Source organism: Microtus oregoni, unplaced genomic scaffold (assembly GCF_018167655.1).
Source record: "Microtus oregoni isolate MIOR12 unplaced genomic scaffold, Mior012 000018F_ref0000195, whole genome shotgun sequence".
NCBI classification, from domain to species: Eukaryota; Metazoa; Chordata; class Mammalia; order Rodentia; family Cricetidae; genus Microtus; species Microtus oregoni.
The window spans coordinates 3,539,295-3,554,638 of NW_024543077.1; the positions used below are offsets into that span (position 1 = coordinate 3,539,295).

At 40.4% G+C, this 15,344-nt stretch overlaps 1 protein-coding gene across 2 annotated transcripts in view; it reads left to right on the top strand.

The window, feature by feature from the left end:
• The window catches only part of LOC121458893 (C2 domain-containing protein 3-like), a 100,563-nt gene that overhangs the window by 6,313 nt on the left and 78,906 nt on the right, over nucleotides 1-15,344 (top strand). For both annotated transcript variants that reach the window (XM_041668255.1, XM_041668256.1), the window contains exons 3-5: nucleotides 1,003-1,160; nucleotides 9,546-9,763; nucleotides 13,463-13,710. In XM_041668255.1, the coding sequence (XP_041524189.1) occupies nucleotides 1,003-1,160; nucleotides 9,546-9,763; nucleotides 13,463-13,710 (624 nt within the window). The remainder of the gene's footprint in view (nucleotides 1-1,002; nucleotides 1,161-9,545; nucleotides 9,764-13,462; nucleotides 13,711-15,344) is intronic.

A 15,344-nucleotide genomic window follows, 5' to 3' on the forward strand; every position in this document is an offset into this window, starting at 1 on the left:
GAAAAACCCACATGGACCTTCTCATTATAAGTCCTACATGGTTTCCATTTAAGTATTGAACAAGTAGTAATAATGAACCATTACTTAGCTTTGATAAGAAAATACTCAGAGTTTGTACTGTCCTGACATGATATTAATTCCATTTGTGTGCATTTTATTCTCTTTCCATGATTTAAGACCCTAAAAGAATGAGAGATAAATTGTAGAATGTAGTTAAGGTGTCTATTTCTGTTTGTCTTGGTTTCAAGTGTTTTGGGTACCTCAATATTCTAAAACAAGCAATGAGATTCTGGGAGGTCAAGACAAACCCCTATAGTCATGCAGAGTAGCCCTTTCTCTTAAGTCAATACTGAAAAAATGAGAATGAAGTTACTAAGAGCTGTTGCATTTATATTTCAAGTATTTTCAGACTAATGCTTGAGTTCTTGGCAAATAAATTTACTAGTACTTTTTGTGTGTGTGTGTGTGTGTGTGTAGACCTGGCTGGCTTCCAGCTCATAGAAATCAATCACTCTGTCTCTATCCCTATAGTGCTGAGATTGAAGGTTTATGTACCTGGCTGAATACATTTACTGGTACTTTTAAAGATGTGTGTGTGTGTGTGTGTGTGTGTGTGTGTGTGAGAGAGAGAGAGAGAGAGAGAGAGAGAGAGAGAGAGAGACTAGCTGGCAAACTCCTGGTATCTACCTGTCTCTACTTTGTGCTGGAATTGCAAGTACATACCACCTTGTATGACATTTTTATATGTATTCTGGGAATTGGACCCAGATCCTTGTGCTTATAAGCTAAATATTCAGTATAACCCCCTGTACTATACAGCACTTGTCATTCCTCTCTAAGACTTCTGTTGGTGTTGGGCTTGCTTCTCCTTCCTCATAAGGTATAGTAAGGAAGTGCCTGACTAACTTCAAATTTTAAGTTTTTTATTATATACCCTTTGACCTATTTCCAAAACCAAAATAATGGAAACTATCTGAATATGTTGTAATTGTTTCTGATTAGATATGGCTGTGCTGGTGTTGGAAGTCATCACCAAACTTGATCATCTTCCGGTTGGCAGAGTTCAAATCAGTGGACTTGCCCAGCTGTCTCCAACCCATCAAATCAATGGATTTTTTACCATTGTTTCACCAGTATCTAAGAAACTTGGAGAACTTCAGGTAAAAATGTTCTAATTCTTTACTGCTGTCTTATCACTTTTCTCGTTATTGTGACCAGATACCTGATATGAAGCAACTTAAGGCTTTATTTTGATTCCTGATTGAAGGTACAGTTACTTGTAGGGAAGACATGGCAGCAGGAGCTTGAGGCTGCTTGCTCACATCGAGGATTAGGAAGCAAAGATAGGACAGGAGCCTGTGAACCTCAAGCCCCACCCCATGCTTCACTTCTGTTAGTGAGGCCCCACTCCTATAGGTTCCTCAACTCTCCAAAACAGCCTCACGCGCTGGGGACCAAGTGTTCAAACACTGTTTGACCGACCAGTAACAACTGCAAAGAATAAAATCTGGGGGCAGGAATCAAGTCTTCTAGAATGAGTCCCATGTCTCATGAAGAGTACTTCCTTGTCCTTGCTCATTCTGCACTTGACTTGCTTCCTTTTTCTAAACCCAGCACCAGGAAACTTTCACACTCCGGTTGCGCTCTCCTTCTCTGCACTGTACTGAATTCATAGGATTAATTATGTCTTTGTTGATCTAGTGCAGTAACCAGAATTGTTTATTGGTAGGATCCCCATTTAGAGTCTAGACTCCCTAAAGTATGAGACTCTATTTTCTTCCTTTGTTTTCTGCCAGTTCCTAATATAGTGCCCAGAAGCCTTTGTTTCAGTCGTGTAGGTGCTATCTTTAATATTGTCACTCATTGATCCAATTTGTATTTTTTATGTGTATATTTTTTTTGAGTTATACATTTTTCTGTGCTCCCCTCCCTTCCTCCTCCTCTTCTACCTTTTCCCGCCAATTTGTATTTCTGATGCACTTTTATGTACCACGAATGCAGAAATAAGACACAGCTCTCTCATGCAGTTTTTTAGAACACAGTATGATATACAATACTGTAGGTATGAGAGGGTTCTGTGAAGACCATAGATTCCTTTTCTGAGGAGACTCTGGGAGAGCTTCAGAATGATCACTTAACATTCACACTTCACAAATTCAAGTGACAAATGAATTCTTTCAGGAGCCCTATGCTTCTTCCTGTAAGCGGTAAGATGACCTGTGAAGACGGTTCTCTATTCTCTTGACTCAGAAAGCCCTAAAAAAAATAAAAGAAGCAAATCATGATGTTCAAATCTTCATGTTTCCTTGATGGCCCAGGCCATCAAGAGTGGATGTGTTTAAAAAGCCACCACGTATCTGGAAAGTATCACTTTAAAGAAGCCATGTGTGTTGTTCCCACATTATAATGGTGGAGTCCCTAGGTGCAGCCAGGCCAGACAGTGGGGCTGGACAAGTAGAGTGCTGAAATTTTACTACACGTGCTTAAGAATAGATAGAGTGATGCTGAACTTACGAGTTGGGTGTAGATTCTCATCGTTAAACAAAGTGGACAAAGTTCCTAGGTGTGCCATTGAACTTACAGAGCTCAGGCTGGATGAACCTGCCACAGTGAGGTGACCCTTACTGAAAAGGAGCAAACTGTTCCAAAGCCAGAAAGGGAGGCTACATAGGACAAAAGATATCCCAGAAGAAACTGAAGAAACTAAAATTTACGGTATGGGAATAAATTTAGCATTAAATAAATACAACTAAAAATTTTAAAAAGTCCGTTGGTTTTACACCTTGCCAAATTTGCCCTAAAGCTAATACAAAAAAATTAAATAAATAGGAAAAGAAACCAAGAAAAAGTAGGGAAAGAACACTAACATTACCAGATACAAGAATGCACCACAGAAGCGTACGCCATATGTCATGCAACAGAATATCAACTCCAAAAACCCCGCAACTAAGGGGAAGAGCTCAAGGATTTGTCAATGGATTTGCGTCATTTTTATTCAGAAAGCAGTGCTGCCTTCCGTTGATGTCTGTATGGCGAAGTGAGGCTAAACTCATGTGTTTCTGCTGCTGTAGGATTTGCATCAGGCCTGCAAAATGCTAAACTTATGTTTCAAAAGCTATTAAGGTACTCTCCTGTGGGTGCACATTCTGCTCTCTCAGCCTTCAGAAGCACTCAGCTTTGTATACCTCAGTCTTACAGAAATACTCCAAAGAGAGAGAAAGCTCTGCATCCTTGGGGCTAGTTATGGCAGTGTCTTCCCAGTACTAGAGAAATGAAGACGGGTTGTTCAACAGAATTAATTGTAGTTTGATCATGACAAAAGCGAATTTAGATGGTACTACATGTATACATATGATTAATGCGTAGGGAAAAATCAGATGGTACTACATGTATGCATGATTGATGCCTAGGGAAAATCAGATGGTACTAATGTATGCATATGATGGATGCCTAGGGAAAATCAGATGGTACTACTACATGCATGCATGTGATTGATGCCTAGGGAAAAATCAGATGGTACTACTACATACATGCATATGATTGATGCCTAGGAAAAAATCAGATGGTACTACATGTATGCATACAATTGATGCCTAGGGAAAAATCAGATGGTACTACATGCATGCATGTGATGGATGCCTAGGGAAAATCAGATGGTACTACATGTATGCATGTGATTGATACCTAGGGAAAAATAAGGAATGATAATAGCAGTTGGAATATAGGATTCTATGTAGCCTTTTGTGGTGGTGGTTTTATTTTTATGATCAAGATATAATTTGAAAATATGAAATCTACCCTTTTAAAGTATGTAGTTCAGTTTTTGTTTTGTTTTGTTTGTTTTCTAAGTATAGTCACCAGATTATACAAGCTTTACTACTTTCTAATTTCAGGACATTTCTTTCATTCCAAAACTCAGCACTGTGCTCATTATCAGCCACTCTTCCACGATCCCGGACATCCCCACCCCTGGCATATCAGGCTACTTTCTGTCCTTTTATTTCCTATCCCTGCCATTTCAAATATAGTGTGAGCTTTTTTGAAACTGTCTTCTTTCACTTAGCATAATGTTTTTAAGATTTAAATATATTGTAGCATATATTCCTTTTTGTGGGTGAAATATTTGATTGTATACATAGACATCATTTTGTTTATGATTTTTGATTCATGGGCATTGGATTTCTTAGCTTCTGTGCGCAACTCGAAGTTTTTTGTGAACATGGGCTTTCAGTTCCCTTGTGCACATACGTGGGAGTAGAGTTGGTGGGTGATATGGCACTTCGTTTAACTTTTTGAGGAACTACTAAAGTTTTCCAAAATAGCTGTACTATTTTTTGACCATATTTAAATGTAATTTATGTAATAAGATTTTCAAACGTAAAGGTCATTGGATTTGAATTGTGTTTTAATAGAAAATTGAGACAGAAGTTAGACGCTGAAGATAAGAAGTTTGGTAATAAGGAGCAGCAGTGAGGCAGAAGCAGCAATTAGAATTTCCTTTTCTCCAGGACTGGGAATGTGGCTCAGTGGTTAACAGTGCTTGCTGTTTTCCAGAGGACCAGAATTCGGTTTCCAGCACCCATGTTGGGCAGCTCATAACTGTCTATAAGTATAGCTCCAGAGAATACAACACCTCTGACATCTACAGGCACTTGCATTCACAATCACATAACTACACACACACACACACACACACACACACACACACACACACGTTTAAATAAAACATCTTTATAGCAAAGAGATACATTTTAAAAAAGTATTTTTAAAAAATTTCTTTTTTCCAGACAAGCGACTGTGAAGGAAGGGTGTGTAGCAGGATATAACGGAGAATATACAGCTGGGGAGATTACTCATTAAAGTGCTTGCTGTCCTTACACATCTAAATAGTGTTTACTGCACACAGATCCAGCTGCATTTGGTGGGAGTCCTTTTCAAAATTTTGCCATCCTCAGTAGGATTTATTCCATTTTCATCATGCATTTTTTTCTACAGAATGGCTGTAGTTTGTTTGATAATCCTATTGACATAATGGTTTGATATCACATTTTGTCCATATATTATCCACTATTATTTTAAATTTCTCAAGTCTCTTTTTCTTCTTTCATGGACACAGAAAAATATTCCACTTTCTTTGCATACACACGTTTAAATATGGCATAAAAATAGACTCAGGGCTGTTTTGAAAGAGGAAGGGGTCTAGTAGGAGAAGGAAGGGGAACAGGAGTCTCTGGGGGATATTGTCATAAGGCACATAATATATTTGAATTCAAGTGTTATTATCAGGGCTATGGGAAGAGCTCAGTGGGCAAAGTGCATGCTGTGCAAGTGTGAGGACCTGCGTTCAGTTCCAAAGAACCCATGTAAAGCTGGGCTTGGTAGTGCATGTCTACAGTCAGTGTTCCTAAAGCAAGGTGGGAGGCAGAGACATAAGAATTCCAGAAGTTCATGGTCCAGCTAGCCTGTCTGCACACTGGTGAACAAGAGACTCTCCAAAACAAAGTGGAAAGACCAGAACTCAAGATTGTCCTCTGACTTCAATGCAGCACCACACCACGCACACCCATGCCTCTCTTACACACAAACACACAAGGCACACAAAGATGATTTAAAATGTCATTATGAAAACCATCACTGTGTACAATGAGTATGTGAAAAAGAAACATAACACTTTCATCATGTCTCTACTGTAAGAAAGAGAGCAGATTTCGGAACCGACAGACATTAACAGAATGCCACAAGTAACCCTACATGTTAAAATTTGACAACCTAGATGAAATGGCCTGATTCTTCTCAAACTGAACTACAAGAATTCCCTGAAGAAGAAGAAATACTCTGAATAGATCTGGTACTATTTGAAAAAATTGAATTTGCAATTTTAGACCTGCCAAAAAAGAAAGCTCTAGGCCTAGATCACTTTATCAGCAAATTCTTCCAAACATTTAAGGAAGAAAAAAAAATACCACCAATCTTATTGTCTCTTTCAGAAAAATTGAAAAGGAGAAAACATTATTCTGAGGCATGTAACACTTTGATACCTAAACTAGAGAGGGAAAATACAGGAAAACTGCAGAACTGTATCCCTCATGAACCTAGACCTCAAAATTCCCAAGAAAATACCAGCAAACTGGGGCCAGCACTGTACAGGAAGAATAATCCTGTCCCCAAGAGTTTTCCCCAGGAATGCAAAGCTGCTTCAGTATTTATTAAGGAGCCAGTGTGGAAAGACATCAGTCATGGTGTGCCAACCAGTAAAACGCACTTGAGGACCTCCACAGTGGAAGACTCTCCAGAGCTTCTACACTAGATGATGGCATACTGTCATGAGCAGATGGTAGGGGTTGGCAGTAAGGAGGGCGTAACTACAGAAGAATAAGGCAATTATTTGGATGATGGACATGTTCCCTTTCTTGACTATGGCGGCTGTGTGTGTATGTGTGTGTGTGTTTAGTCATGAAATTACAACTAGAAAATTGTCATTTTACTATAAGCAAATTAAAAAAAAATCAAGCAAACTAATAGCCCCAGGTATAGCAACTGGATGTATATTCCTGACCAAGTCACTGGTCTAATCTAGTTCATTTTTTGCCACATTAGAATGGGGACTCAGCTTTCGTGGATTTTCTTATTTTTCAAGAGAAGCCAGAGATACAAATTTGTATAAGAAATATAATTTTAAAGCATTGATTAATCATTGTTTAAATGCTGTGTGGCCTAGCATAAGTCTGGAAATTATACGTTAGATGCCACAGATATAAGTAGAAAGCTGTAGGCAACTTAGTACCAGAGAGACCCTGAGTCATTGCTAGAAGGCAGATGAGCATCCTTAGCATTGCTCTGTTATACATGGGAGGCGCATATGGTATATTTATGGCATATGTGGATGGTGTGGGCTTCAGGAGATGGTGGTATATTTAGATGGCAGAATGTGATCTGGAGATAGAACAACAATAGCAACAAATACTGTTAGTTCCCTTATCCTGACAAATGAAAATTGTTTTCATTGGATAAAACTTTGGGTACATGAAGACATTTTAAGGGAGAAATCTCCAGCTTAAAAAGTAAAATAGTTTGTATAACATAGAAAAATCTGGTTGGGAATATAGCGTGTGCTTAACATGCATGAGGCCTATATTCAGCTCCCAGCATGGGAGACAGGCAGGCAGGCAGGCAGACAGACTCATTAATGGCACTGGCGGAGAAGTGAGCAGAGAGAGAACATAATTGGGGAGGGGCAGAGTGGAAGTCTAGATGGATACAGTACTGTATTAAGAACACTGAGAGGCAGAGGGCTTAGGAGTCAAGCCCAGAGGTAACCAGTTGATTGGTTAATGTGTTTTATGTGTCCAAATTTAGATGTTTTTCCTTAGTCTGCAATGTTTTATTTACCTCAGCCCCACTTAGCTTCATCTGACTTCATGCCTAGTATTTTCTGCCTAATCATTTGTGTCCCACTTCTGGAAAGTCGTCCCTGTACTCCTTCATCTCCTCTTGTCTGAGCTTGGTTCTCTCCCTGGGTTCCCTGTAAGGTCTGTGATCTTCTGGAACAGAGTCTGTTTTAGTCATTGCTCTGCCCCAGCAGTTAGCATAGAGCTGGTATCAACAGATGAATTAGGCTAGCCCTAAGTTTGAGGCAGAAAATGCAAGGTTTTTCTCTGAGCTTTCTCCACTATTGAAAGTCTCAGCAGGCTTCTAAGTTGGACTTTACTAGTTCAACTCTGCTTAGGGAAAAGCAAGCTTCACTGGCGATTCAGCAAGTCCAAACTAAGGGCGGGGCACTTTTATTCCAGTGCTTTCTCTGCTTCTGAAATGCAGTGGCCATCTTTGGTAAGTGACAACTGGGGCAGCCCAGATTGTAGGAGACACTGTTACAGTGATCACACAGTACTCAGACACACATGGTGTTTACTTGTGGGAAAGTCTTGATTTGGTTCCTGGTCAGAATTCTCAGTAAGATCTAGGTTTGGTTTGAGTTCATGGATTGGCAGTTTCTCTACACAAAATATTCATTGACCTTTAAAAGATATCTGAAAAACTATTTTTTCATTTCTGTGTTGGGTCATTCATCATTGGCTGTCTGTGACTGCTTAAACAGTTTCTCCTTCTCATTCTGTCATTGAAGCTAAACTTCTCAATAATGTTATTTTTTCCTCTTCTGAGGTATATTTAGTTTTGTTTCATTACCCTATTAGGTTTTTCCTAGTTGGACTTTTCAGAGGACTGGATAATTTTTTGTTTTGTTTTGTTTCTTCGAGACAGGGTTTCTCTGTAGCTTTGTAACCTGTCCTGGAACTAGCTCTTGTAGACCAGGCTGACCTCATCTGCCTGCTTCTGCCTCCTGAGTACTGGGATTAAAGGCATGTGCCACCAACGCCCAGCAATTTTTTTTTTTTTAAGAAGAAGATGTAGGGACACAGGCACATGTCAGTGTGTGTGTGCACAGGCATGCACATCACAGTGTGTGTGAAGATCAGAAGACAACTCTTGAGAGCTGTTGAGTCAGTTCTCTCCTTCTACCTCTCTGTGGGTTCCAGGCTGGCTGCTCAGCAAGTGCCTTTCCCCACTGAATCTTCTCACTGGTACTGAAGAAAGTTTTTAATAGTGTACTTCAACTCACAGGAGTGAAATTGTAGAGAACTTTGTCTTCTCTTTGGAGACCAGGTCTTGCTGTATAAGTCCACCAAGTCCAAGACTCAAAGGCTCCCTCCTGCCTTGCCCCCACCCCCACCCGAGCTGGACTACAACCAGCAAGAGCTCAAGCAGCAGAAACTTAGTTTCTCCTCATAGTGCTTGTCACATTTTATCTCCAGCGTGACAATAAGGACTTTTTTTGTCCCAGACAACAAACCTAAGAATGTGTCATAAAATACCATGCCATTCATCCAACAGAACCATATCTGTGGTTCTGTGCTACCCAGTCTATAAAAAACTAAAGAATGTGGTTTGTGCCTTCAAGGGATTCATAATATGTTTGTGTGATAGGTAAGTGATGCAAATATGCTCTCTAAACCTTGGCTTTGGAGATAGACTCTCACCAGGTAGCATAGACTGACTGGGGAATCATAATTTTCCTGCCTTCGCACCCTATGTGCTGGTATTACTAGGCATACATCACCACATCTGGCCTCTGCTTTTTCCTTAACCTCACAGTTATGAGAATATAAGTTCCTGACAGACTTGTGTCATCACTGCGGTGATCTGGATGGGGAATACAGCGCATTCCTGGCCTGTAGTAAAGTGTTCAGTAAGTAGTGATTGTAGTGGTGGGTAGACAGTAAGGGGCATCCTGAAGAAGGCAATGACTTTGATATCTTCATCTAGGCATGAGAGAATCGAGGCCTGAATAAAGGTGCAGAGCTGTGAATATAGGGCATTGGTCTGTCTCACACAAAGGAATGAAGCGTAGTGAGAGAGGTTTTTGAAGTCAGCAGAAATCTAGGCCTACTCTTGTGAGGAACAGGTAGACATTAACTTTTGTCAGGCAAGGATTTCTTACAGTTAGTTACTGGAGGCTGAAGAAAATCTATTGTTTCATGTTCTTTCAGGTTTCACTTGCCCTGGAACCTCTGTCAGATACTTACGACAGCTATAAGCCTCTTCCTACCACCGACATGACAGAAAATGTGCTTTTATCTGAGCGAGGACTCCGAGAGAATACTGAATCCAGCAACGCTCTATCTATGATTCCATCTTGTGGGGAACCTGCCATCAAAACTGAAGGAAAAGAATTAGCAGGCACCAGCAGTAGATCAGCCACACCAAGGTAACACTCACGTCTCCAAGTCTCTGCATCTGCTCTCATTGTCCTATTGAACATCTGAACAGTGAAACACAGTTATTTATTCAGCAGCCAGCTCTTACGCACCCACTGCTGCCCAGGACACCAGACACTGGCACAGAAATAATCAAGACACAATTCCTGGGGCCGAAGAGGTAGCTCAATGGTAGAATGCAGTCTTAGTGTGCCCCAAATTACAGCAGTCGCAAAACCCCTACAAGTCCTGTTTTTAAGGACTGCTCACAGTCCAGTAGAGAAGCCAGTGTGCACATATGACTAAAGTTTACATGTTGTAGTAAGGAGCGGCGGGGCTGCGTCCCCGGCACCCAGCCAGCCGCCCACATGGCTAGCTTTAGCTTATGCCCCGAAATAATTACACGGAAACTGTATTCTTTTAAACACCGCTTGGCCCCTTAGTTTCAGCCTTTTAACCCATTTCTATTAATCTATGTAGCACCACAAGGTGCGCTTACCAGGGAGATTCTAGCCTACGTCTGTCTGGAGTGGAAGAATCATGGCGACTCCTGACTCAGCTTCTTCCTCCCAGCCTTCTGTTCTGTTTACTCCTCCCACCTATGTTTTAACCTATGAGGACCAAGCAGTTTCTTTATTGCTTAACCAATGAAATCAACAGATTGATATATGACACTCCCACATCACTTCCCCTTTTTCTGTTTAAACAAAAACGGAAGGCTTTAACTTTAACATAGCAAAATTACATATAGCAAAACAGTTATCAAGCAAGAATTACAGTTACAATATTTATATCTATTTTATCTTTTATCATAACTAAGGAAAACTATAACTATCTATTCATTCTTCAACTCCATCAAAGACTCCAGAAGGATATAATACTACCTAAGTAAACAAGAAATAAGAAAACTCTAAAAATGACAGAGACATCTCGCTGCCTGGACAGTCACCCAAAGTTCTTTTGTACCGTTGGGGCATCCATCTTTAGCCTTCAGGCCCAAAGTATCCAGCAGACATTTCCATGAAGCAGGAAATTCCAAAGACAGTTCAGTCACTATCTGCTGTGTCCTGCAGAATGTCTCGCAGACTCTTTCATGAGTCATGAACCCCGAAAGACCATCTCACCTTTAGGCAAGTTCAGCAGTCCTCTCTCTGCGGGTTCTCTGTGTCCATTTTATGCAACAGTCCAGGCAAGAGCAGTTTCTTGCCCAAATGGCTATCAAACTCCATAAGGATCCTCTTCAATGCCCATCTTCCTCTCGAAGTAGATTGGTGCTGCCAGGAGCAGACGTGTCTCATTGTCATGAAAAGTCCTAAGTTATTAAAATATTTTAAATGCCATATTCTGTAGCCTTTGAGAGATATGAAGAATGCCTATCTGAAATATATCTCTATATATCTAGAAAATCTAAGTAACATGACTACAAACTTGACTATTATTTATGATTATCCATCAACAACCTATATTTCCTAATTATACATTACATTTTAAAAATGAACTACACAATCACACCTTATTCAAGATCAAAAATACATATACATATAACAAAATTGACCTTAAAATCCATACCAATGCAAATTATTCATACCTATATCATATCCCCCTTTAAATGTAAAAGAACATTTATAAACAATATTTTGGGAACATGGGCGCAGTTTTTTCTCTCCAAACTGCTTCCTGCTGAATGGGGGCTTCGTAAATTAGGTCTTTCATGGTATAACCTGTGTGCTAGTTTCATCTCAGTTGGCAGTTGAGCGAAGCAATTTTCTGAAGATGTTCACAACAACCTTTCAGGAGGGCATGGTCTATCACACCAAATTGGAATAGAAGAAATCCACAGGGTCTGGTCCTCAGTGAAAACAAAAGAAGACCCTCTCCAAAGCATCATATTCTTAAACCCAAATTTTGAAATCGTAATACCCTTATATCCATTCTGGTTTAGCTTAGCAGCCCATGTAATGAAATGTCTCTCTGTACTTAGCTCCTTTACAGTCAAAAATTTTAAAGAAAGCACAATGTACATAATCCAGACTCTCTGTGAATTTTCCATTTTTACGTGGCTTATTTTTCTTTATTTCTTTTAATCTCTTAACTATCTGTACTCTGTCTCTTTAAAGACTTTACCTTTTTTTTTTTAAACCGTTAACTTTATTCTCTATATTCTTTTTCTTCTCTCTCTCAAGCCTACGTACATTCATCCAACAGTGTGGTCTTTTATGTCTGAATCTGTTTTATTGTGAATCTGTAACATTTTTTTACTATCCAGGAGCATTTCTTAAAATGTTAAGCAATTCTTAAAAACTTAAGTTGCACCATGTAGGGGTAATACGGTACTGTCTGTTTACTGCCAAGTCTAAACCTTAACTGCGCTGTTTTTATGATAATTAGGGCAGCTCCTGCCTGAGGTCAGCACAGTTCAGCTTGGAGCAGCCGCTCCTGCCTCAGATCCATTGGTACCCCTGAGCTGAGCAGTTCCAGACACACAGCAAGTCCACATTGGAGCCACACTCAGCAGTTTAATTTTGAGACTGAGCGTGCAGCACAGAAACTCTTTTTATCCAAGTTACAGCCAAATCTGAAACGCAGAACACTGCGCAGTCTGAAAACACGCCATGCCCTTCCACCTGCCTAAGCCTGATTCGGCCGTCTGCCTAGGCATGGTCTCAGAGCACTCTCCTTCCGATCCCAAGTGGGAACACAAACATTCAGTCCCATAAAAGCTGTTGAAATGCTTTAAAGGCAGAGTTTGCATTGGCGGCACAGTCCTAGGAAGCCACACTTTAAAATGACGCAGCTTTTTTTTTCTGCTGCTGTTGCTGAATCAGGAAATCTCTCTACAGCATGCCACCAACAAACAGCCAAAAGCTGTGTTAAACTCTGTTTTCGTCTCTGATTAAAATTAAGCTTTCTCGGGTTTTACGTGGAGTTCATTAGCTCGTTGGGTGCCACTCTGTTGTAGTAAGGAGCGGCGGGGACGGGCACCCAGCCGTCCACATGGCTAGCTTTAGCTTATGCCCCGAAATAATTACACGGAAACTGTATTCTTTTAAACACCGCTTGGCCCCTTAGTTTCAGCCTTTTAACCCATTTCTATTAATCTATGTAGCACCACAAGGTGCGCTTACCAGGGAGATTCTAGCCTACGTCTGTCTGGAGTGGAAGAATCATGGCGACTCCTGACTCAGCTTCTTCCTCCCAGCCTTCTGTTCTGTTTACTCCTCCCACCTATGTTTTAACCTATGAGGACCAAGCAGTTTCTTTATTGCTTAACCAATGAAATCAACAGATTGATATATGACACTCCCACATCATTTACAGATGTCGTGATACATGGGAGGGGAAAGGGCATTGTTTTGTGAAATGGAATGAAGTATGATAAACAGATTTTTGTCTTGATTACTTGTGAAGTAATCTGCATTGTATGAAACTGTGTAGATACACACACTCCCTTTCCCTGTGTGGTAATCTCTGTTTTGTATCACTTAAAGTATAACCCACAACTGTGGTAAAGGTCTATATTCCTTTAATTGAGGAGATAAAAAGCAGATATATAAAAACACAATGCAAAAAAACAAACAACAACAAAAACCCAAAAACCAAAAAACTTCTCACAAGGCCCCAGCTACAGTGCCCTCGTGGATCACCTATCTCTGACAAGGTGGAATATTTCCAAGACAGGGTATGAGCTGCTGGCTCTTTCTTTCTAACAGGGGGAAGGACCACTTGTACTTTGCAGAGAACCCCGATGCAGTAAAGAGTTCTTTGTGTGGACCACAGCATCACCTTAATTCAGAGCCAAGTTTAGAGACTGTATTGCTGAGAGGCAAAGCCCCACAGAAGCAGATGTCCCTCCTAAACAGTTCTGAATTTCAGCCACAAATTAGTACAGTCACCAAGAGTCACAGTGACTCATTCATCCTGTCTTCAAACAACCCCCCTACAAAGGACCTTCTTTCAGGTATGTATCTATCTGTGACCTAAGGCTTCACTGTATTTATTGGGATTACTCTGCTTGTTAGCCTGCCCACAAAGGAAAGCAAGACTTCTCAGTGAACTGAACAGCCAAATAAAAGTGTGAGAACTTGCTGTCATCCAGAGTCTCATGTAAAGGACTGCTAATTAGATGTTTTTACTTTAAATTAGTATATGGCAATTGTGTTTGTGGGGTATAGTATATTTCAATGTGTATATACAGTAGGTAATGATCAAATCAGGTTACATCTATCATCTCAGACACTTATCTTTTGTGTTAGAAACATTTAAAATGTCCTTTACGGAGTTGGTAAGATAGCTCAGCTTCTCCCGCCAAGCCTTGCTGTGCTGAGTGTGATTCCCCCCCACCCACATGGTGAAAGAAAGAATTGACTCCTGCCAGTTGTTGTCTAACTTCCACACATACAGGTGGCGTGTTCTGACCTCCCACCCCACTGCACGCGCTCGCACACACACACACACACACACACACACAATAATCTAACTTCCACACATACAGGTGGTGTGTTCTGACCTCCCACCCCACTGCACGCACACACACACACACACACACACACACACACAATAATCTAACTTCCACACATACAGGTGGTGTGTTCTGACCTCCCACCCCACTGCATGCGCGCGCGCGCACACACACACACACACACACAATAGTAATGTAATTTTCAAAACACAGTGTCCTTTATTAGCTATTCTGCAACATTCAGTTGTCAGTCACAATTATTCTATGATGCTAGAGAACACTAGAAATTATTCCTTATCAGCTGCACCCCTGTCCCCACTGGCCATTCCTTTCCTTCCCTCCCCCCACTCTTCCCCATTTTTGTTAATCTTTTTTGTATTGTCTGTTTAGGGATCATCTTTCAAGCTTCCACAAATAGATGATAGGAAATTTGTCTTTCTGTGCTTTATTTCTCTTAATGATGTCCTCTGGGAACACATTATTCATTCATGTGCACCTAAGAACTTGTAATTAGATTGTTACATTGTGTGTTTGGATATGAGGGTAAAGCTTTTCTTATAGAAATGTATTAGTCCTTATCTGTCCCCAAATAATTTAAGGCAGCTAGAGTAGTACCAAATTCATTTCACATTCTAAAAACTGTTATTCTTCATGGGGACATTTAGTGTGATAGCATAAAGCATCTTTATTACTTAAGACTGGGAGTTAAATTCTATTTTAATATTTACAGTACTACAGAATACATAAAAATAGAAGTCTGCTCATTTGTATGTTACTCTTCTCAGTTCTGTGATCAAGTATACCTGATAAGGTTTGTATTGGATTATGGTTTAATCATGGCACTAGGAGCACGAAACAGTAGATTGCATTGGGTTCTGCAACAGGAAGTGGGGTCAAGGCTATAGAAGGTCAAGACCTGCCCTTAGTGATCAACTTTGTCCAGCAAGGAAGGCACCATTCCAAGTTCCACAACCTTCCAAAACAGTGCCACCAGCTGGTGACCAAGTGTTCAAGCATTCACATTCAAATCACGATAAAAGGCAAGTGGGTGCAGCCTGTATTGCCTCAGGTCAGAGAACACTATGTCGTTATTATTTCTGTGACATCAGGAGCATGACAGGAATGTATATCCA